Below are 25,755 nucleotides of genomic sequence, written 5' to 3'. Positions count from 1 at the left end.
GCCAGGTACACACACACACACACACACACACACACACACACACACACACACACACACACACACACACACACACACACACACACACACACACACACACACACACACACACACACACACACACAACGTAGCTGGTCCTGGTGGTCAGGCTGGCCCGTGGTGTAGACGCAACAGTCCCTGGATTGGCGTCGGACGAGCTGGCGTTGCGCTCGTCAGGGGCAGGAGACACCGTGGTACTGTCGACCTCCTGGTGTCGGCGCAAGTCCGCTCACAGCCACCAGGGAGCCAGTTCTGGCGCCAAGTTGCGAGCAGGAGAGGGAGGCAGGTCCGCCCGCCATTCGACCCCGTACTCCGAGCCAGCAGAACCCCAGAGACAACCGAGGTGAGGCACGAGGCACAGCAAAGCCACGAGACACGATGAATCCAGGATCGAATCAGCGCAACAAAACAGCACGCTCCCAGCACAACAGCCTCCACAAAAACAGTTTTCTTTTCCGATCTTCTTCCTCCCACCCCTTTTCCCCGAACAGAACCTTTTTATCCTCAAGTCCTCGTCACTTCCAATCGAGCCGTTTTATTGGCCCTCCGCCGTCACCTTCCACCAATCGTGATCACGGGGCGGAGCCATCCGCAGCACTGTCCTGTGACGTCATGGCAAGCCTCCAGGGAATACTAACAGGGTTTACACAGACACACTTACCCTATCCCGTCTCCCTATCTAATTACGTGACAATTATCATTTCCCCCTTGAAGAAATGGACATTTACTAGACAACTTATCACCACTGAATTGCTACTTATTACATCGAGATCCTGGTAAACTCGAACAGCATGGCATACCTAATTAAACATCCTAATTACCCTTTGAATGCATACCCCCCCCATCAGACGTAACAATATATATATATATATATATATATATATATATATATATATATATATATATATATATATATATATATATTAATTCAGTGTCCCAACGGGGCTTGAACTCAGGACCTTTTGGGTCCCAAGCCACTGCCCTAACCACTGCACCAACACCAGGCATATATATATATATATATATATATATATATATGTATATATATATGTTTATATATATATATATATATATATATATATATATATATATATATATATATATATATATATATATATATATATGTTTTTTAGTTTATCTTTTCATTTATTTTTCATACAAAGTTGCAGCTCGTATTTAAGTATTTGCTCAAAAAAAAATTGGTCAAAAAAAGAAATGTTGATTCACTGATTTTTGTAACTTCCTGTCAGTGGACTTTCAATCAGTAGACCAGGAAATGAAAAAGTAAAATACTAGAGAAAAATAATTCAGACACAGCATTCCCGAATTTCGAACAATTCAATCATTTGAGACGTCTCGTGTGCTGACATCACATTATATCAACCTTTGAGATGGTTTTCCTACATCCAACCAAACATCTTTACATGGAGACCAGCATAAAATGAAATAGAATAATACAAAATATACGGACCAAACCGAGCGGAAAATCGGCCGTCCTGCCTGCAGGGCCGAACAAACGCAGGAAAAAGCACATGCAGAAAAACCTCATAAGACCTCATAAATTAGGAAATAATGAGACAAAAAAGAAACTTACCTTTGTCAAAGGGAGAAACACAGTGGTAAATGATTTCAAAATGGAGAAATACCGAAAATAAATCACAAAACAATGTCGATGAATAAAAAGAAAATGATTCGTAAATTCAAAAATCATGTGAAGTAAAAAGAAAATACTTATCTTTGTCAAATAAATCGGATCACTGATCCAATTTGAAATATCGTAAAATAAACATGATAAGTTGAGAAAAAACAAAAACTCAGGAAGTACATGAGAAAACAAGATGGTGAAAGCACACAGAAGCTTTCAAAATAACTTGAATACTTAACAAATGACTCAGGACATTCCCCTGGAGATGATGAACCTTGAATGGAATGTGTTATGTGCAAATTACAAAGGATACAATGCAAAACGCAACCACGGGTTCATTGGACCCGAGTCTGGCAGTCGAGGGGTAGCGTTTTTATTAAATGTAAATAAATTATTCCCGGTAAAAATGAATAGAATAGAGAAAATATATATATATATATATATATATATATATATATATATATATATATATATATATATATATATATATATATATATATATCACATCAGTGTTGCAAAAATTCGACTGAAGGGACACATGAAAGGGCATACAAATATAAATTGAAATAAAAACAAGAAGCGAATACTTCGATATCGCGCGGCTGGGGGCAGTGAAAGTCCAGGTTAAGAATGATGAAACAATTTTGCAGTTATAAAATTTAAATGCACACATGGTGAATTAGCATGCATGATGGGAAGAGTTGTGACTTCAGACAAATTTCTATTTATAGCCCTCAGATCAAAGGGACATGCGCGGCCATAAGTGTGACAGAAGACGTGACAGAAGACACAGGACAAAATAGCCAATTATATAACAGTGCGATGTCGCCGCGCTGTAATAACCACTTCTGTCACCAAAAAAGAGGAAGAAATCATCTCCACAAGACGTTTTAAAAACACTTCTGGTGAAAAACAATGAAGAATGAGAGTTACAACGCTGCGCGTCAACAACTAACGGAACAGGAAGATTATCACTTCCTGTTCAGAAAATCAACTTCCGGCGTCACACAGAAAACAATTCAGCAGAAAAAAACGTCGCTCTTCCGCATTAACCCAGCCGACAATCCATCCCGCAATCTCCGCCCACAATCCACCCGCAATCTCCGCCCACAATCCACCCGGCAATCTCCGCCAACAATACACCCGGCAATCTCCGCCAACAATCCATCCCGCAATCTCCGCCCACAATCCACCCGCAATCTCCGCCAACAATACACCCGGCAATCTCCGCCCACAATCCATCCCGCAATCTCCGCCCACAATCCACCCGCAATCTCCGCCAACAATACACCCGGCAATCTCCGCCCACAATACACCCGGCAATCTCCGCCCACAATACACCCGGAAATCTCCGCCCACAATCCACCCGCAATCTCCGCCCACAATCCAACCGCAATCTCCGCCCACAATCCAACCGCAATCTCCGCCCACAATCCACCCGGCAATCTCCGCCCACAATCCACCCGGCAATCTCCGCCCACAATCCACCAGGCAATCTTCGCCCACAATCTACCCGGCAATCTCCGCCCACACTCCACCCGGCAATCTCCGGCCACAATCCACCCGGCAGTCTCGCCCACAATCCACCCGGCAATCTCCGCCCGCAACCCACCCGGCACTCTCCGCCCACAATCCCCCCGGCAATCTCCGCCCACAATCCACCCGGCAATCTCCGCCCACAATCCACCCGGCAATCTCCGCCCACAATCCACCCGGCAATCTCCCCCCACAATCCACCCGGCAATCTCCGCCAACAATACACCCGGCAATCTCCGCCCACAATCCACCCGGCAATCTCCGCCCACAATTCACCCGGCAATCTCCGCCCACAATCCACCCGGCAATCTCCGCCCACAATCCACCCGGCAATCTCCGCCCACAATCCACCCGGCAATCTCCGCCCACAATCCACCCGGCAATCTCCGCCCACAATCCACCCGGCAATCTCCGCCCACAATCCACCCGGCAATCTCTGCCCACAATCCACCCGGCAATCTCCGCCCACAATCCACCCGGCAATCTCTGCCCACATCACACCCAACAATAAGTGTGACAGAAGACACAGGACAGAATAGCCAATTATATAACAGCGCGATGTCGCCGCGCTGTAAAAAGTTACAGCTTTCCTCACCTGGCCTCGCCTTACAGAACGTCAGACATTTTACAACCTGACTCTGTCTACCTTTAAGTTCCCACTCACTGTCTTCTCATTGCACATTTTACACAAATGACTTACTCTAACCTTTTCCCTGTTTACAAGAGTCAATCTACGCTACGCGAATTACACAGTCCATACTATCATCTTACGACATTCTATCTATGGACCCTCCCCTATTTCCATGTAATATTTATAGCAGGGAAAGGATGTTGGGCAGGATAGCCTAAAGTTTATGTTTAAGGTGTGAAGGTATGAATTGCTGATGGTTGTAGTTTACCATCATGCCTTACCATCTTCTGGGTATACTACCTCCTCTTCAAAACCATCGGAATTCACGTCCTCTATTTTGATCCGCATGATTTCAAATCCCTCCACCTTCTCACCATCCTTGGCACAATCACCTGCAACAGGAGCATCAGAAGCTCAATCAACACTGCCAGACAACCAGGAAACCTGTTAAGTCTTAAAAAAAATTTTTTGTTTCACCGATTCCAAATTTCACCAAAATAAATAATACAGTTGCGGGGGTGGCCGGCCCAGGTTTACCCCCGACCCAATTTGTGGGGACGAGCGGTTAACACTGCCAGCCCCTGCGATGGCCGAGCGGTTCCTTATTAATAGGAGGTGGAAACGTTGATCCTCAGAGATTTAAACATGTGCTCCAAGGGCATGGGGAGCAATGGCGGAGGAGCACGGGGAATGAAACGGATGCACAGGGGGTTTTTATACTCGAACCCCACAACAAATACACGAATACAGTTTCTTAAAACTAGAGGGGGAGCACTCGGTCGGTAGAGTGCAAAACCTCCGCCGCCAATACTGCTAGGTCACTCAAGTGAACCTGGTATCCTATTCATTCAATTTGACGTCAACAGTGCTCACAGAGTTATAGTTTGCAACTTTCCCTTTTACATACTCAATTCATTCGTCATAACTAGATTCCTTGAGACAGAAATTGATTTTACGTGGGTATATCCACCTGAAGTTCCAAAATCAGCCGCAATTATAGTTTTGGCATGTTTTTTGTTGGAAATCACTTAAAACATGTAGAAATGCAAAAAAAAAAAATCGAAATTTTGTTGAAAAAAAAGTTGCAAAATTTTTTTTTTCTCTAACAATTTTTTTTTTGGGGGGGGGTTGGAAATCACTTAAAACATGTAGAAATCCAAAAAGAAAAAAATTAAAATATTTTTTCAAAATGGCCACCATAGCGGCCATATTGGATTTTGGACCAAGTCCAAAATCTAATGGCATGATCCTTGAACCATACCTAATCCCCCCACCAAGTTTTGTCGAAATCCGTCGAGGAGTTTTTCCGCAATACTGTTCACAAACAAACAAACAAACAAACAAACAGAAAGGGGTGAAAACAGTAACCTCCAATCTTCGATGGCGGAGGTTAATAAAACCCTTCCTTTCAACTATTCTCGTACTTAACTTGGCCCAGAGCTGGTCTTTGTGGAACTTGAAATGGAGGCGCTTCTATTCGCACGTGCAGACGCATGCAAATGGCACCGCCACTTCTCTCGTAGCAGGACAAACGCAAGCCAGGCACTCCACACCAAGGCTCAGACGTGTAGCTGTTTCATGCATCGATCGTCCTCACCGACCCGCAATGACATACACGAGGCTCGGGGTCTGTTTCTCACGACTCATCCAAGAGCCAAAGGCCAGCATCTTGCTTCGTGGGTGCGCTCACCCTGAACTCCCACTTCCTCTCCCGTGCGCTCTCTCCCTCTCGCCTCTCAAAAATCCACAACCCCCTTTCTCTTTGATCACGACTCTCCAAAATGTGCCAACCTAATGAGTCCGATGCCACTCAAAATGCGCCAGTCTGACCTTCCTATTGATCATGCCTATATCCTCCACCTCCAGGGCGTGGCCTGCTCACATGAAACCGGGGAAGGCGGGGCTTCTGCCTGTACGGCACGTTTGCTTTCGGGACGTGTTCCCCACCTTTATTGCCGATCTTGAAATATAACAACAGGAAAAAACACAAAAAAACAGAGGGGTGATTACATACTGGGGAAGCTTATTCTTGAACCCGAGCTAATTAAAATGACACTACCCCCTCGTGTGGTGACACGTAACACTTAAGTTCACAGGTTCCCTACTTAGTTACAACAAGATGCCTCCTACACGTCCACAGAACAAGCAACTCTACACAATGCTGTGAACTTGGGTCGACCAAGCAACTCCACCCGAAAGACACTGAAGACCCAAAAGTCCTGGAGGACCCAAAAGACCCCGAGGACTCAAAAGACCCAAAATGTTCCCAAAGACCCAAATGATCCAGAGGACCCAAAAGTCCATGAGAACCTAAAAGGCCGAAAATACCCCAAGGACACAAAAGACGCAGAGCTACAAAGAACCCAAACGACTCAAAATACCCCGAGGACCCAAAAAACACAGAGGACCCAAATAATCTAAAAAGTCCCCAAGGACCCAAAATACCCCAGACACCCAAAGACTCAGAGGACCTAAAATACCCTGAGAACCCAAAAAGACCCAAATAACCCAAAAGATCAAAATGACCCAACTATAAATGCAAGAGGTGTTTGTGTGTGAATGTGTGTGTGAGGCATGTTTTTTTGTGGAGTTCTACGAGAGCGTTCAGATGTGGAATGTGATACACCAAAATGATCATCACGACCTGAGTTGATTCGGCTAATTAAAGACAAAAAAAATAATCTGTTTGAATTCCCATGTTTTAAAACGCAACCCATGTTAAGGTATATTAAGCAGCTTAATACATCCTTCTACCATGACATCTCATTCTAATTACAAAAAAATAGCAAAAACAATAACATTGTAACAAAAGAAATAAAAATTAACACTAATAATATTTACAATAATAGTAATAATAATAATAGTAGCATTATTTGGCAATAATAATAACGAACATATATGTAATCCCCAAACTGGCCCAAACATATGTGGGCTTGGTGAAGGGCGAGCTCATGCTGAAGCTGGACAGCAGGCAGACATGTACCAAGGCCGTGATGACGAATGAAAATTTGGTCCATCGGACCTGACAAGCCCACTAGTTTATCCAAACGAACTCAACAGGTGTTTCTGAACAGGTGACAGTTTGATTGTGACATCAAAAATCATGATCTATCTATAATTCCAGCAATCTCTGTGTGTGTGTCTGCAACCGCCATTTCTCGACAACCCCTGGTCCGATCGAATTGAAACTTGCCAGGAATATTGCTGGGGACCTGAGGATGTGCGTTTTCAAGGTTTGATATTAATTGGACAAGCGGTTCCCAGGTTAAGGCCATTTATTTATCAACCAATGACAGGACATGGTGCTATGACATCACTATTGGCGTCACAATTAATATAGATTTTTTTTTTGGCACCTATGGGCACGCGAGAGCCAAGGAACGGTCTGTGTGGTTGTTGTTTCTGTGGTTTGAAAGTTTTTTGTCTTTTTCCCCACGCACGTATGGGTACGCACGTACGGCCACGCACGTACGGGCACGGGAGAGCGAAGGAACGGCCTGTGTGTTTGTTGTGCTGGCACGTGGTTTGAAAGTTTTTTTTTGCAGTACTGGCACGCGAGAGCGAAGGAACGGCCTGTGTGGTTGTTGTGTGTGGAACGTGGTTTGAAAGGTTTTTTTTGTCTTTTTTTGCATGTACGGGCCCACACGTACAGGCACGCGAGAGCGAAGGAACGGCCTGTGTGGTTGTTGTGTCTGGCACGTGGTTTGAAAGGTTATTTTTGTTTTTTTGCACGTACGGCCACGCACGTACGGGCATGCACGTACGGGCATGTGAGAGCGAAGGAACGGCCTGTGTGGCTGTTGTGTCTGGCTCGTGGTTTGAAAGTTTTTTTTTTGTTTTTGCATGTACGGGCATGCGAGAGCGAAGGAACTGCCTGTCTGGTTGTTGTGTCTGGCACGTGGTTTGAAAGTTTTTTTTTTGTTTTTTTTTGCACGTACGGGCACGCGAGAGAGAAGGAATGGCCTGTGTGGTTGTAGTATCTGGCATGTCGTTTGAAAGTTTATTTTTTGTTTTTTTTTTGCACGTACGGGCCCGGACGTACAGGCACGCGAGAGCGAAGGAACGGCCTGTGTGGTTGTTGTGTCTGGCACGTGGTTTGAAAGTTTTTTTTTTTTGCACGTACGGCCACGCACGTACGGGCACGCGAGAGCGAAGGAACGGCCTGTGTATTTGTTGTGTCTGGCACGTGGTTTGAAAGGTTCTTTTTGTTTTTTTTGCACGTACGGCCACGCACGTACGGGCATGCACGTACGGGCACGTGAGAGCGAAGGAACGGCCTGTGTGGCTGTTGTGTCTGGCTCGTGGTTTGAAAGTTTTTTTTATTATTATTTTTGCACGTACGGGCACGCGAGAGAGAAGGAACGGTCTGTGTGGTTGTTGTGTCTGGCACGTGGTTTGAAAGGTTCTTTTTGTTTTTTTTGCACGTACGGCCACGCACGTACGGGCACGTGAGAGCGAAGGAACGGCCTGTGTGGCTGTTGTGTCTGGCTCGTGGTTTGAAAGTTTTTTTTTTTGTTTTTTGTTTTTGCACGTACGGGCACGCGAGAGAGAAGGAATGGCCTGTGTGGTTGTTGTGTGTGACACGTGGTTTGAAAGTTTTTTTTTCTTTTTTTTGCATGTACGGGCCCGCACGTATGGGCACGCGAGAGCGAAGGAACGGCCTGTGTGGTTGTTGTGTCTGGCACGTGGTTTGAAAGGTTCTTTTTGTTTTTTTGCACGTACGGCCACGCACGTACGGGCATGCACGTACGGGCACGTGAGAGCGAAGGAACGGCCTGTGTGGCTGTTGTGTCTGGCTCGTGGTTTGAAAGTTTTTTTTTGTTTTTTGTTTTTGCACGTACGGGCACGCGAGAGAGAAGGAACGGCCTGTGTGGTTGTTGTGTCTGGCACGTGGTTTGAAAGTTTTTTTTGTTTTTTTTTTTTGCATGTACGGGCCCGCACGTATGGGCACGCGAGAGAGAAGGAACGGCCTGTGTGGTTGTGTCTGGCACGTGGTTTGAAAGTTATTTTTTTTTTTTAGTTTTTTTTTTTGCATGTACGGGCCCGCACGTATGGGCACGCGAGAGCGAAGGAACGGCCTGTGTGGTTGTTGTGTCTGGCTCGTGGTTTGAAAGTTTTTTTTTGTTTTTTGTTTTTGCACGTACGGGCACGCGAGAGCGAAGGAACGGCCTGTGTGGTTGTTGTGTCTGGCACGTGGTTTGAAAGTTTATTTTTTTTTTTTGCATGTACGGGCCCGCACGTATGGGCACGCGAGAGAGAAGGAACGGCCTGTGTGGTTGTGTCTGGCACGTGGTTTGAAAGTTATTTTTTTTTTTTAGTTTTTTTTTTGCATGTACGGGCCCGCACGTATGGGCACGCGAGAGCGAAGGAACGGCCTGTGTGGTTGTTGTGTCTGGCTCGTGGTTTGAAAGTTTTTTTTTGTTTTTTGTTTTTGCACGTACGGGCACGCGAGAGCGAAGGAACGGCCTGTGTGGTTGTTGTGTCTGGCACGTGGTTTGAAAGTTTATTTTTTTTTTTGCATGTACGGGCCCGCACGTATGGGCACGCGAGAGCGAAGGAACGGCCTGTGTGGTTGTTGTGTCTGGCACGTGGTTTGAAAGTTTATTTTATTTGTTTTTTTTGCATGTACGGGCCCGCAAGTGTTTATATAAATTTACATGAACATTGCCGAGTGTAAGTATATCGATAAGTCGACGTGTTGCAATGCACTTGATATAGGACGACGAGAACGATAACCAAGTTACAAAACGGGGAATACATGATGGTTTGGACGTGAAATCAAGATTAAAACACAAGAAGAAGGGAATGACAAGGATTCTGTGGTGGAAGCTCAATGAGTACGAGTAAGAATACCGGGATCCATGGTGGGATGAAACAATGTGTGGAAGAAGAAGAAGAACCGCGATGATCCAGGTGCTGGTGAGGAGAGCGTTGGTTGCTGCGTTGTTATGGAGACGTGAAGCGTCAAGGAAACCGTTTCCGGGGTTGACAAAAACAGCGCTGGGAGACCTTCAGCGGCCTGTCGTGACGTAATGCTGCTCCGAGGTGGAGCGGGGAAGGTTAATCCAACGAGCGTCCCCAGAACCCGAGGCAGGACGGAAATCAGAATTGCGGGGGATGGAGCCGTGGACGGGACGAGATCACGCGGTCAAGATGGCGGCGCCCTTTGAACACGTGGAGTCACTGAGCATGGGCAATTGGACTTCGTCCTCCAATAGATGCTGCAGGATGCTCATTTCCTAATAATATCTCGAGTACGGAATTCCAGTTCGAGAGATTGGTCATGAAAATGTTGAGGCTTTTTTTTTGTCTGCATGATGTCACTTCCGCCAAGGGTGGTGACGTCAGATTCCACCGCGTTGCCTGTGGCGATCATTGTTACATCACGTGACCTCTCTGTTCTCGACTCCTTTGGTGACTGGATCATTACAAACTAAATACAATCCACAATTGATCAAAGCAAAAGTACACAACTTCCAAAAACCTACCCTGTCCTTTAATCTAGTAACAGGAATACAACACAAATTCCATTACAATAACGACTGGCCTCCTTTGCAAGGAACTTCAATGCAGGAGGAGGCCATGAAGCCAATCAAGGCCTGCACTGTGATTACTTGTTCGTGCTGTCTCCATTTTTAATGTTGAACATCAAGCAAGATGCTCCGAGACCAAATCTGGTAAAAAAAAATTGTAACTCAAGGTCGGTCAAACACTGGAAGTATTAATACCCCCAGAGGTTTGCACACTCCACTCTGCGCTCTTGTCCTGGGTTTGAATCCCGACCCAGCTATAAACTGCCATCTTGGTGCTTCATCAATGCGTCTCCTGTCCCTCGGATTGACGTCAAACTGGTATGCCGTCTCCCAGAATTAGTTGGTGGACGTTAAAGATCCCACGCGAAGGTGTCCTTCATGAAGAGGAGGCGAGCTATCTCCGGCACCCGACACAAATTACCTGCCCTAACCTACAAGGAACACCGTCAGCGGCACAGCAACAACTTCACAGCACAACAAGAAAAAGAGCAATCAGAGATTGCAAACCCTCGCCAGTATTTATTTTGAGTGGTGCATTTTTTATGAGTTTTCGGGTAAATCCAATATGGATGCCAAACCACGTGACCAATGACATCGGATGTGTGAGCCTTTTGTTCCTCATGGATAGGCGGTCATATGTGTAAAGTTTCACCTCGATCTGTTCAGACATTTCAGAAAATATTTTTGAAGGTGGTTTATTTTTTTTTAACAATGACTGTCAAATCACGTGACCGATGACGTCATGATTAAAATTTTTTTTTTCTGTGGACCATTTTATTCCTCGATGACCCTCACATATTTTCATCCTGATTGGATGTGGTTTTCCACGTATGCAATTATGATGTCGTAACGAGGGCACCTATGAGGTCATAAACAAGCTCAAATGAGCTGAGATCCTCGTCCTCTTAATGATGACGTCATAAAAGCGAATATGACGTCATTGTGATGTATCAGGTTTGCGATAAATTATCTGTGCTAATGCCTGGCTTAATTCCCACAAACAAAATTCAAACAGCTTGCCTAGATTCGGAGATAATGGTATAGGCGATTTCCATTAGCGGCGATATTATGACGTCAACTTTTTTTTCTCAGAAGAATTTCCAAAATCGGAGATGGTTACTGCCTGCGCGTGGGCTTTCTGCATATACATGGCAAGTTTCACGAAGATCCGATGAAAACTCTGGGTTGTGAAACAAAAAATAGGAATGACGTCATAAAAATTGATATGACCTCATAGTGATGTATCATATGTATGGTAATTCATCTCTGCTAATGCCCTGTTCGATTCCCGCAAACGGAATTCAAAAAGCTTGCCTAGTTGCAGAGAATTTTTTTAGGCGATTTCCATCAGCGGAGATATTTTGACGTCATAACTTTTTTTCTCGGAGGAATTTTCAAAATCGGAGATGGTTACAGTCTGCGCAGGGTATTTTTTTACATATATAGGCCAAGTTTCAGGAAGTTTCGATGAAAACTGTAGGCTGTGAAACAAAAAAGTCCACAAGAAGAAGATGAAGAACAACAACGTGAGTAAGACTTCGAGATCCTCCACGAGGATCTAAAAAAAAAAATCACCCTCATTCCCCATTAGTACTACTTCCAATGTGCCAAGTTTCAATTTTTTCCTTGGTGCGGTTTCAGAGATACAGATGTCCAACGTTTTTCAGATTTCCAATATGGCGACCACACCACGTGACCCATGACGTCATAATTATCATTGAAACATTCCACACGAGTAATCGCACCAATGGTGAAAATTTCGTCTCAATCCGACAAGCGGTTGCGTAGAAAAAACACGAAAGTTCTGTGCGGACAAACAAACAAACAGACAGACAAACAAACAAACAAACCGACCCAAACTGCAATACCCTCTCCGAATCCTTGGGCGAGGGTGATTAGACATTGCAGATCTTCGCCAGGATTTGTGTGTGGTGCCATCATGCAGACTCACGTTACATTCCAATTGTACTTTTTATGGATGTACTCACTTTGTAGAAACTGTGAATGTGATAAATACAATTCATACTCCCCAGTGATATTATGTGCATTGAATAACAGTTTAATGAACAAACATTCATTGGTGGCATTTGATTTCAAGGTCATAATAAAATTCTCTCCTCTGGGATCACAATATGAAACAAACAGCAGCAGCACGATTGGGAATATGAAATAATTCGTGAAAAATCCGTGACAAACAAATCCGAGGCCTCGTCGACAAACTCCTCGTGGAACACGTGGAAGGTCCGTGAGTAAAAGACGAACACTTGATCTGTCAAGCACAAGTATGGTGAGAAAAAGTGATAAAGTGGAATCCACAACCAGGTTGTGGAAGAGGTGGTGATAGATAATTGGCTGGGTATAAATTCGAAATTGGCAGGAACTGGAATGGAGCTTCTCCACAAGGCCACGTGTCTTTTCCTCGTCATCGCGCCATCCTTTCCGTTGTTCCAAGGGACGCCATTCTCTCTCGACGAAGATCGGACGACGAAAACGATAAAATAAATCGTCTTTCACCCTTCCGAAGTAGCCTGGTGTTGGCTTGGCATCCCAGGGTCCTGAGTTCGAGCCCCATTTCCCACTAAATTAACGCCAGGGGGTTGACTCAGCCTGTCATCCTTCCGAGGTTGGCGAAATGAGAACCACTGTACTGGTAATAGGAGCACTGCATCAGTGGAATAGTTGCACCCCTAACCAATAATGCAACCAGCAGCCAAAAAGGCAGCACACGATGGGAACCCTTCCGAAGCCAGGACAGAGAGAAAAAAACTATGATCGGTGAGTGAAAACGGTAAAACAGTCACGTGACAATCGGAATGGTGTTGCAGGTGGCAGGAGACACGACGCATTGTAAGTGTAATCCTTTATTGAGGTCTGATCCGATCCAGTGCACCACACTCCGTCATGCAGTGTTGGTTCCATTGGAGCATTTTCAAGGTCAGGGTGATGCTGAGCGGTTTGCCATCTCTCTCCCAGCAGTAATTAGGGCACACATTTGGAAGTTGGCCATGGTGATAGCGATGCCTACACGCTCTTTGCAAAGGACACCATGGGATCTAATGTCCACCAACTAATGTAGGCAGACGAGACGCCAGTTTAATGTCCACCCAAATGACGGCACACACATTGATGAATTACCCTGCCTGTAAAACGCTGGGATGACCGTTTATAGTTGGGTTGGGATTCAAACCCAGGTTCGAGCACTTAAAGGTGACTTGTCTGGGCCATCGTGTCAGCCTTTACTTTGATAGGGATACAGTACTCAGTTGAAAAAAAGATAACGTGTAATACTGGCTACCATCAGAAGGTGTGTGTGGCCAATGTTAGCACATTATGTGCAGACAAACAAATGAAAAATAACTCGTAGAGCGACACTTGGCAAAACAGCACAAAGTCGAATGGCACTCGGTAGAGCGCATCCCTCTGCCAGGTGGAACTGATCACGTTTTATATCCCACTGATGGCTGGATCCGGACCAAAAGCTAATCCGCTTGTTCTCGTCACCTCACCAACTTATCCACAACTTTTTCAGATGTCATGATATATTGTATTGCTAGATGGAGCAGTAGAGTCGGCTCCACCGAATGCCCGGAATTTAGGTCGTACCTCTCGGACAACTCTGAAAGGTCACGGGTCACTGAGAGGACCGTGGTCGCCAATATTTTGATGGTGTGAGGTAGGGTCCACTTGTCTAACTCCAATTTACCTTAGTACTCACGCCGTCTAACTACCGGGGAAACCACACCCTCGGCCGACTCTGTCCGATCCGAGTCGCAGGTAACGGCTCAGATCCGACATAACCGAGCGGAGTTACCAGAGCCGCGCCGGACCAAATGAACAATTTTCCACTTCGCTATTTTCCAACACGCACCATGCTAAAGCAATGAAAAACACAGAAACGAGCTGGTACATTCAACAAGAGGGATATTTATTTATAACAATAATCGGGGAGGGGAACACAGAGCAGAGTTATCACGAATAAAAGCAATGCAACCAATGTACAGCAAAAAGCACTTTACAATTCTACTTATCAGACGGGGCCCACGGACACACACACATGCACACACAAATACCAAGAAGAAATGATGGCCGTGGCCTTTATTGATACCCCCAGCTCAGAGGGACGGTGAGCTGGAGGTAAGGAGAACGTGCTGGCTACCTGGCCGCGTTCGTGCGGCTCGACATCCGCACCTTCCCGAAGCACCAGTCACCAAATGACGGACCAGGGCAGCCGAATCCAGAGGAGGCGAGACGAGGTGATCTCCGCTGATGAGATGGTCGACCTCTTGTAGTTATGCGCCAGACGAGACGCCTCGGATGCGCGCGATGCAGTCAGCGCAGACCAGACCAAAGCGCCTCAAGACACACGGGACGCAATCATTGATTCTTTTTTTCTTTCGTCGTCCTTCTCGGGTGCCGTCCGCTCATCGTGGTCTGCTCTCATTGGGCAGACCGCGTGTCGTGGCTCCGCCTTCCTGCAAAGGACCGCCCCGGCTCTGGTCTGCTCGTCGCCCATTGGCCAGAAAATGAGGCATACCCTTATTTGGCATCAAGCCAGAACTTAACGCTTCGTGAGCGCGTGAAGAGCGCAGACAATGCCGCGAGCAGAGTGTAGTTATTGGCATTGTTGATATAAAAATCCTAGCTATAAAATAATCCGTCGCGCACATATGTAATTCCCATAAGACAGAAGGGGATGGATTCTTATTGTACACATACTTATCGACATAACTAACCTTGGGACCTGCATGTTGAGTGCTCATGGCTGCCAGATTCGTAACAATATTGGTTCACGAAAAAAATAAGTGACCACGATATTCGTTATTGTTGTGTGTCTGTCCGTCTGTCTGTCTATATGTCTGTCTGTCTGTCTGTCTGTCCCAAGCATAGCTCCATGGGTTTTGATCCGATCCTGATAAAATTTTGGTGGGAGGTTTATATCATGATCTAGTTGTGTTTTTCCTGAGAATGGGCGTGGTGCGCCCATTATGGGCGGAGCCACGCCCAAAAAACACGTGTTTTTAGGGGGTAGCCGATTTCAATTTGCATCTTCTCCTCGGGGGTTTGTCGAATCTGACAGGGGTTTCGGTATTTGGTTAGCCCAATGGCACCTGCATAGCCCCAAGGAGCTCGATTTTCCATTTTCATCCCAAGGTCAAGGTCACAAGGTCACGAACTTAGAAAATTGCGAATTGTGTTTTTAGGGGGGTAGCCAATTTCAATTTGAATCTTCTCCTTGGGGGTTTGTCAAATCTGGCAAGGGTTTCAGTATTTGGTTAGCCCAATGGCACCTGCATAGCCCCACGGAGCTCGATTTTTCATTTTCGTCCCAAGGTCAAGGTCACAAACTTAGAAAATTGCGAATTTTGACATAAAAATCATATGACCGCCCAAACTTTGAGAGCGAGGATGACAATATTTTTTATGCATAATCTTGAGGTCATTCCCCACCTAAAGTCTTGAAACCATTTTGCTGTAACTCGAACACCTTGCCCGTGGCACCCCCTTCAAGTTTGTTTTTACGCTGATTTCATCAAAGTATAGATAATCCGAGGAGTGCGAAATGCCATATCGCCAATATGACGTTATATTGTTCCTGGAATGTTCCAGAGGAAGTTTTGCACCAAAGGTCATAATCCTTGACCTTTGACCTTTAAAGTTCACAAAGGTCAAATTTTCAAAGTTGTGGGAATCGAACCGGGTTTTCGACTTTCTTCGAAGAACTAACTCCAATAAGCTTGAGCACGTATCCTGTTTTCGTTTTGGCAAGATATGTTAGTCAGCTTGTATGTTTTGTTTTTTTTTGTCTGCAATCACGCATAAAAAATTCTGCAGAGCACAGTTATCATTGGAAATTTTTGTAACTTCGCATATCAGAGGCCTATTGAGGTCCCTTTCAGCGCACAAAATTTTGAAGGTCAAGGTCAAAGGTCAAGGTCACTTTGTCGCAAATCAGGGGAATCGACGAAACCCTTATTTTTTGAGTAATTTTAATCGAATCGTCTCCAAACTTTATGGGAATGTAGTATATGGTCTGGCGCTCAGCTGATTAGTTTTTGGTGGCGATTGGCTTTGACCTTCATGGTTAGCGCCTGAGGTCAAACATATTTGACCCCAAGGTCAAATTTTCAAGTTTTAGGAACCATATCGTGTCGTACCTCAAATTGAACACCTCGATGAGTGCTTTCTAGATATGTCAAGCTTGAGACATTATGACGTCATTTGGTGATGTTATGAGGCAAACGCATATTTTTCATGGTTACTCTGTAGAACGATTCTCATCAGAATCTCTCGTAGGCAGATATTCCTCAAGGAGTCGTTCCTGGTGGATAGCAGCTCTGTTCACCTCAGTGTGACCTTAAAGAAGTCACACGTGGTTACCTGTTGGCAAGATACGGGTCACCCTGCGGGTGACATTGGTTTATTTTAATGTCCACAACATTGTTTTGTGACCTTTAAAGGTTATGCAAAGGTCAAATTTTTAAAGTTGTTGAACGAAACTGGGTTTTCGACATTTTGCAGCAAATAACCTGTCACTCGAACCACATCATGTTGATCATTTTTATAACTTGGTCAAACATTATCACATTGTCTCATCCTTGACTTCTGAAACAATCTACATCGTCAAATACCGCTCGTGAACCATCGTCGTCTTCAGACTTGTCTATTTCTATATCTATATATCTGGGCAGTGTATGTCCCATCCTGTGTTGTTACTTAACAACTCCCTCTGACTTTTGAAAAATCATTCCAAACGTCCAGGTTGTGCCTTCCTCTTCCTTGCGTATCTCTCCCATCCTAAGGGTATATTTTTAAAGAAAAAAGTTTTTTTTTAAGCTTCAATCTTCAAATTCAATTGGTTATAAAAATGTAATATTGCAAAAAATTACAAGTTAATTTGCAAAATAAATGTTTGCATTCTGATTGGTATAAATCATGACATCAAAGCAACTTGCATACTTTAACTCAGTGAAAACAAACCTGTCAATAACGCGACGCATGGTGAGTGTCTTAATATTCAAAGTGGGAGCCATTTTTAATTGCGTGGCAGTGAGAAATTTTTAATATCGTGGCGGTGAGGTGTGTGTGTCTATATATATATATATATATATATATATATATATATATATATATATATATATATATATATATGTCACATCATGTTTATCATATATATATATATATATATATATATATATATATATATATATATATATATATCACATCATGTTGATTATATATATATATATATATATATATATATATATATATATATATATATATATATATATATATATATATATATATATATATATATATATATATATATATATATATATATATATATATATATATATATATATATATATATATATATATATATATATATATATATATATATATATATATATATATATATATATATATATATATATATATATATATATATATATATATATATATATATATATATATATATATATATATATATATATATATATATATATATATATATATATATATATATATATATATATATATATATATATATATATATATATATATATATATATATATATATATATATATATATATATATATATATATATATATATATATATATATATATATATATATATATATATATATATATATATATATATATATATATATATATATATATATATATATATATATATATATATATATATATATATATATATATATATATATATATATATATATATATATATATATATATATATATATATATATATATATATATATATATATATATATATATATATATATATATATATATATATATACATATACATATATATATATATATATATATATATATATATATATATATATATATATATATATATATATATATATATATATATATATATATATATATATATATATATATACATATATATATACACACAAATATATATACATAAATATATATAAATATACACAAATATATATATATATATATATATATATATATATATATATATATATATATACATAAATATATATAAATATACATAAATATATAAATATATTGTTGCGAATTCGCGCCCGCCGGCGTGCGAGCGGCCACGTAACTCGAATCGCGGCACGTCGCCCACCGGACGGAAAATTCCGTGGTGACCCTCTCGGACTAACGCCGGGAACTAGTCACGGGTGGGCCTTTCGGCCTCACCACGATCGTGCCAATCGGCCCCCCGCGTGGGATAGGGTTGTTCGCCAAATTCGACCTACCTAAGTACCCACACGGAGGGTAGACCGGGCGATCGCACCTCGCCGCAGGTCGACTTCGGACACGGGCCACTTTAAGCGACCCGTTCCGTACTATCGGGATAACCGAGCGGTGTTATCGTCAACCTCGACGGTTTGGATTAATTATCGGGCGTATTTAGCCCACGACCAACCCTTTACGTGAAGTAAGATGGAGATTCAATTCAAGAAAAGACGAAGCGAAACGGGAAAAACAGGTCAACATAAGGCACATTTATTCCGCGGCAAACGGAAAGCACACATATACAATTACAACAATTATGCACCAAAAGCAAATGTAACAAAAGGAACACAACAATTATGCACCAAAAGCAATTGCAACAAAAGAAACACAATGCAGATCTACTACCGACTACGCGAGCACACGGCAACACTTACACAGTTTTACTTTACAGACGGCGCCGATAACACATATACTCAAAAGCAAAAGAAAAAGGGCCACCCTCTACGACAAGGGGGCAGACGGGCCTGGGGCCGAGACCGCGTGGAGCCTACCTGTCTTGTGATGAGCCGCAAAATGGCGGCGGTGCCCCGACTCCGCGCTCCTCCGCGGGTTTCGTTGGCACTGCTTGGAATGGGGTGGGAACGGGGCCCCCTTTTCGCACTATCTCAGCGCGGGGGGAAACAGGGGGGGTTGTTGATGCTCTGGGGAAAGAGGATAGCTGGCTTGCTTGGGTCCCACGACGAGTGACTCCACTGCGACCTCGACCGCGTTCCCGGCTTCCCCTCTCTGCAGCTCCCCGACAGACTCCGAACCCCGACAGACCGACTCTCCTCCAGACCCGTCTTGACTGCTGCTGCCACACTTTGCCGCCGCCACACCTCTCCAACTCGCCCGAGCCCGAAACAGAAACTGACTGAATTCGCCCCGCGCTCGGCGCTTTATAGTACGGCCGGAGAAACCATATGCAAATTTCCAGATCAGGATGGGCTCGGGGGCGGAGCCACGCTCGCCTATTGGACGGAGGGAAAGTGGGCGTGAACCTCCCCTGATCCTCAAATTTGCATATATCGATTCTACTCCGACGCCCATGGAGGCGGGGCCAAATCGCCCCGCGCTTAATGATTGGAGGGATCGGAAGTGGGCGTGTATCATTCCTGATCCGACTTTTCCTCAGAAAGGCTGCTTTTTGCACCCGCGGCTCAGCGCGCGTCCCGCACGAGGCCAGGACAGCCTGACGCTCGGTGCCCACAAGTGGTGCGGGAATGGCGGTAGAAGGAGGAGAGGCGAAGATGGTGGAGGGTCTAAAGTGGCGGTCCCTGGCCACGGTGACGCTTGGAATGGCGGTGATGCGATGGTTGCGAGAGCGGGTTGCGAAGGTAAAGGTCGTGGCTGTTGGCGTTGTTGTTGTTGTGAAGCGGTGTTGCAGTTGGTGGTTGTTGTGTGATGGCGGTTGAGACGTGGTTGGTTCAAAATAAAGATAGAACAGAAAAACGGCTATCTTAAAGGGTCGCAGCCTGAATGAATCACATTTATTCCCTCTAAACAACGGGTTTGGGCTAACTACACATGTACTTACAGAGATATCTCACCTACGGGACCTGAATGGTGGTTTGCGAATTTCCTCAACCACAACACTACCCCCTCCCCTTTTTACAGACTCGTCCCGAGTCGTCAAATTTTCGTGTTCCATCATGTGTAGTTCTCCCCTAGTACGTTTTACCTTCGGATCCCTGAGTGCGACATTCATGGTATTCCTGTCCCCAAAATAAATAACCTGAGGGCTGAGTAACTAACTAAACAAACCCACTCACACGGACGACTTAAATAAAATTGCCGGCGCTAAGACATACATGCCGGGGGCGCACTCATATTTACAGTACATCTTAACCTTAACTTACAAATTTTACACTAAACCATGGCCCAGGATCAATGGACTCTGCAAAAAGAAAGCAGTTAGCAGTGAGCCAGGCTGCTCGCATGCAGTCTCTGGCTCAAGCAATGCAGGTGACAGGGAACGTGGCCGGCTGCTCACACGCAGTCCTCGGCCTCCCCTTTTGAAAATGAACCCAGTGAACCACAACGGTGCATGGGCTGCACAAACGCAGTCTCCGTGCCAGCTCAAGTGGCACACGCAATGAGCACAACGAATGGATGGATGGATGGATGAATGCAAACACGGTGCACGGGCCGCCACTGCAGGCCCGTGTTGTAGCTGGCAACAGGGCAGTTCTTGCAGCTTGCAAACTGTTGCTTTGATCCTGGCGCACATGGAAATGAACAGGGGGGGGGGGGCAAAGCAAAATTGAAAGGGGTTGGTGAACATGGGCAGCGGGCATGGCATGGCAAAGGTGAGCAGGCAACCACAGCCTGCAGAACAGGGCCATTGCAGGCAAACACAGCCGGCAGACGAACTGGCCGGCACAGGCCTTGCAGTAAACAGCTGCAGACAATCCGGCCGGTACAGGCCTTGCAGGAACACAGCCAGCAGATGAAGTGGCCGGCACAGGCCTTGAAGCAAAACTCAGCCGGCAGATGAAGTTGGCCGGCCTTTGCCGTGCAGTGCAGGTTGGTGGAGGGAGTGCGGTGGTGCTGGCCACTCAGAAGGAGGGCTCGGACCTACCCTACGGTCTCCCTCCCAACCTATCGCCTTTGTCTGTCACTGTCCATACCCACTCCCTTAATTTGGAAAAAACCGAATTTAGCCCCAACTTATTTTTTTGTTGTTTTTATGTTTACTTCCCCCCTATAAATCGTCCCCTAACCCCCTTTATCCTTGTTCGGCTAACCTATCCTGTCACCTCGCCTACTCCCAACCCCTACGTTCCCTTCCCGGAGGGGAATAAGGGAGAGCTAGCGTCCTGTTTCGAGGCCCAAGGAAGCCTCAGAATGGCCTCCCCAGACTTCAGCGATCTATAACACAAAGTGGGTCCAGCGGCCCACAACGAGAGCGAGGGGATGGATGGTGCGGAGGGGTACACTTCCTATTCTACCCTATCCATTTAACTGTTAAACTACCCCGGGGCTTTCAACAAGCGCCTCGCGCTTAAACTATTGGTTCTAACAACCCAGATTTCCGTCGCCTGTGTTGGTGTCCTGTCAAATTTCGGGCCTCACCCCCCAATTTTCTTTCAGTGCCCTCACACGGTCTCATGGCTGGGACGCGTGGCTCCCTTTGGCAGGCAAGACCCTCTGCCAATTCCCCTACGATGGCACCCCCGGGCACTACACTGCCTCCGAGCCTACCAGCTCCCTAAACACCGGGGAGTGCCCCCATGGCACCTCCCCTGAAACGCACACGTGGCAGGCTGGCTTCCCAGGCCCCTTTCCGAGGGTCACCCGTGCCCACGCGGCTAACGGCGCCCCGGGTCCCCGCACCAAGCGGGCGCACCCGTGCCCACTATGCTATCCCAGCCACCCATGGGCCCTTGGCCTACTACGGCCGACTGGCCTGGTGCCTGGGGTACCCACTCAGAGATACTCACCTTTCGCAGCCACGCTCCCAGCCCGTCAACAGGGCTCCTGCACCCCTCCAAATGGGTATCGAGCCTACTTTCCCACCAACAACAAAACGACTTCCATTTTGTAAATTTGACTAACCCCCTAACTCACTCTACACTGACCCCGGGGTCCCTTGGGGTGGGAGTCACTCCTCCCCCCAATCACTCATCGCACCATGCATTTCACATTCGCATTCGCTCCATTCACACAGACCCGCTGGCCTCACTCACTCAACACGCACACGTTCTCACCTCACAACCCACAACTCTTCAACACACTCACCGCTGAATTCTGCCATCCTTATATCTACTTCCCCTAACTAACTCGTGCTCCCACGTCATCCCTTACACTACAGCACGTTCCTTTTAACACTACGTAGCTAAGCTACGTCCCCACTACACATCCATAGTCTGTCACTGTCTCCAAATCTCTAAAAATCATTTCCCCACCTAAATCTGGCTGCAATCCCTCTACCTAATCCATTCCACGGGCCCCATGAGGACTTACCCCTGCCCCATGGAGCCGGTCGAACTAAACTAACCCTTCCCCCTAACTAGTTCATCCTGTGCCCAGGTAAGGGGGTCTTCCACCCCTTGCCCGGGAATCCTGTGCACCCGAAAGTGAGGCTTGCTTTTCTTTTTTTTTTCCTTTATTGCGCAGCACCAGCGCGGCAACTCGCAACCTGCACACCAGCGCGGCAACTCGCAACCTGCGCACCAGCGCGGCAATTCACAGCCGCGCACCTTTGGCGTGACGTCATGGCAGCTGTTCGCGTCCCTCTTGGACGGTACCATCCGGCAGGGATTCACCCTCCTGCCGGATTCCAACCACACACGCAGCCATGACGTCACCCGGCGCATAAAAAAACACAAGCCTCACGTCTCGAGGGGTTCCCCACGCGAACACATGTGCTTTGCCCGTTGGAGCTTAACACACACACCCACGTGGAGAACCCGTCCGGTCCAAATCCAAAATCCTGCCTAAACTTTGTCCGTCGCGGGATCGGCAACATTCACCGCGCTAGTTTCCGGACCGGGCTTCACTTCCGCAAGCGAGGACGTGGGGGCCTCATGCGTTGCACAGCACGGTCCTCGCGGTCGCTGCTGGGTGAACCCGGCGCGGTGCGCAAAACATCTACAGCCGCTTCCCGGATTTCTTTCCTCTGTCGCAGTCTCCGTCTCCATTCAACACACGCACTCCCGCGTGTCACGACGCTCATACACCATTCCATTACATTCACCCCGGAGACGCGGCTGCATGTTCACACATGCCGACCGACATCTCCCTCACATACCGCTCTCTCACACACACGCTGTCTCCCTTGCACTCGGCCGTTCACTCACGCATGCCACCTCCCTCGCACACGTGGCTCCACTCACTCACGGCCTTCCACTCACTCGTGCCATTTCCCTCACACAAACCATATCACTCACACACGCGGGGGCACTCGCCCGCGGTGTCTCACTTTCACACGGCGTGCTGGGAAGCACGCCCTTCGGCACACTTGCCACCACACCACTCACACACGGAGTCGCTTCCACACATGGGGCCGCACTCACACACAGGGGCGCACTCACCCCTTGCACCACACACACCGGGACAACCACACTGGGGATTCGTGTCCCCACAAGGGTCTCTGGGGCCTCTATACCCCCCAAGCTCTCCATGCACCCGTTCGCAGCACCCGTCCCCTCAACCTCGCTCGACACGACCGAACTCACCTGGTCGTGAGTCGCCTCAAGGGGGCATACTCCCTCCCCTCGTTAATGGAGGAGGCCATCCAGCTGCTCGCACTGGGTCTCCACCCAGTCCGCCAGCTCCTCCTCATGGTCCTCCACTACCTCCGTGTGTGTGTGTACATCACGAACCCCGTCCAATTCACCGTGTTGTCTTCCCTCGATCGTTCCCATCTCCCGTGTCTCTGCCAACTCGGTCACCTCTTCACCCTTTACCTCCCTTGTCTCAACTATTTTTTATTTCCTTTGTCGTCACCTCGTGTCTCGTCTCCCTCGTGCACGTCTCTGTCACCCCAATTAGTTTTTCCCTCTCGGTCACCGTCACTCTTCTCGCCCAACACGTCCCCCGAATTACTTTGGCACCGCCTCCACCGCGGGCCTGACAGCCGTTGCACCCCCTCCCAGCTCGTTCGCTCCCACACGTGGAGTCGCCATTTTAAGCTCCCTGGTCACTGCCTTCATGCCCGCCTGCAGGCTTCGGCCCATGTTCTGCGTCTCACCCCGCAGTTCTTTCATTTCTTCCTTCATTTTGAGTGCATTTGTTTCCATATTCGCCTTCACTTCGTTCATTTGCTTGTTCTGCCTTTTATTTCGTTTGTGTTTGTATCCATCTTTTCGTTCATGCCTTTTATTTCGTTTTTCATTTCATTTGTGTTTGTATCCATCCTCGCTGTCATTGCCGCCAGCATGGCGCATAGCTGGGCCATGTCGGGTGCGCTTGGGTGAGCCGATTCGGCAAGGATCGGGGGGTTTTGGCAGAGAGGGGGAGGGAGGTGTCATACACCGCGGCCGCCGCCGCACCTATTTCGGGCTCTGGGTTCAGTTGGGCGAGTTCGTCCTGTACAACCAACATTTCCTGCTCGGGGTTTCCATCCTGGACCATGGATTCTACACATTCTAAATCCATTTCTAATACCCCCGGCTCCCGCTCGCCTTGAGACGCCATCTTATTTCTCGTAAAGGGTTAATTTGAATCGCTCGTAATTTGGAGGGAATCGGGGGTCGCTCCTCTCACCCCTGGACCGATTCCCCGTGAATTTAGCTTGGAGGCGGGAGAGTTTGTTTCCCGCTCTCTGACACCAGTGTTGCGAGGAGGGGCATGGGTTCGAGTCGCATGACCTGACACCAGTGTTGCGACTAACAGCTTGGTTGAATTCACTGACCTGATCTGCAAATCCTCTTCAAATTTCAAGTCAATCAGATGAAAATTGAGGATTTTAGACATTTTCACCAAACCTTTCAACCTCTAAATCAACAGACTTCTTCCTTATACCATTTCGTGAAGATCGGTTTAAAATTATGACCTGCAGGCGATTGACATGGACAGACAGACAGACAGACAGAATAATGCACGTGACAAACTAATACTTGAAAATCTGATTTTCGCAAGTAACAAACAAACAGACAGGGGTGAAAACATGACCTCCATCTGCATTCAGTGGTAGAAGTAATAAAAATTATTTTCAGTAAATTTCATCTCTATAACATTAAACGATGAATAAATTACAATAACGCATCTATCTATAATTCCAGCAATGTGTGTGTGACCGCTGTTTCTCGACAACCAGTGGTCCGATCTCATTGAAACTTGCCAGCTATATTGTTGGGGACCTGAGTATGTGCATTTTCAAGGTTTGATATTAATCAGAAAGTGCTTCCCAAGTTATGGCCATTTATTTACCAACCAATGAAAGGACACGTTGCTGCGTAGGCGTGGCTGCGTAGGCCGGTGTGCGGCCGGCCGACGATGACGTCACGTGCCGTGCCGGTTACGATGGGGATCGGTGCCTTAGTTACCATGGCGTAGGAGTGGCGATGGTCAATGGCAGCGAATGTCATGGCAAGCAAAGACAGGGAGGTAAACTTGATTTTAATTTGGATTTTAA

At 46.0% G+C, this 25,755-nt stretch overlaps 1 protein-coding gene across 10 annotated transcripts in view; it reads right to left on the bottom strand.

The window, feature by feature from the left end:
* Positions 1–25,755, bottom strand: part of LOC147033359 (uncharacterized) — a 158,568-nt gene that overhangs the window by 41,762 nt on the left and 91,051 nt on the right. For 8 of the 10 annotated variants that reach the window (XM_085854042.1, XM_085853998.1, XM_085854016.1 and 5 more), the window contains one exon: positions 4,130–4,240. The exons of 1 other annotated variant lie outside the window; for it this stretch is intronic. In XM_085854042.1, the coding sequence (XP_085710168.1) occupies positions 4,130–4,240 (111 nt within the window). Of the gene's footprint in view, positions 1–4,129; positions 4,241–9,701; positions 11,353–25,755 lie in introns of those variants that run through there. One more of the 10 variants, XM_085854069.1, reaches the window with a different exon arrangement.

This window comes from Eptatretus burgeri, chromosome 2, assembly GCF_056783735.1.
Source record: "Eptatretus burgeri isolate ZD-2024b chromosome 2, Ebu_testis_v1, whole genome shotgun sequence".
NCBI classification, from domain to species: domain Eukaryota; kingdom Metazoa; phylum Chordata; class Myxini; order Myxiniformes; family Myxinidae; genus Eptatretus; species Eptatretus burgeri.
This window is presented reverse-complemented; position numbering and strand designations above follow the sequence as displayed.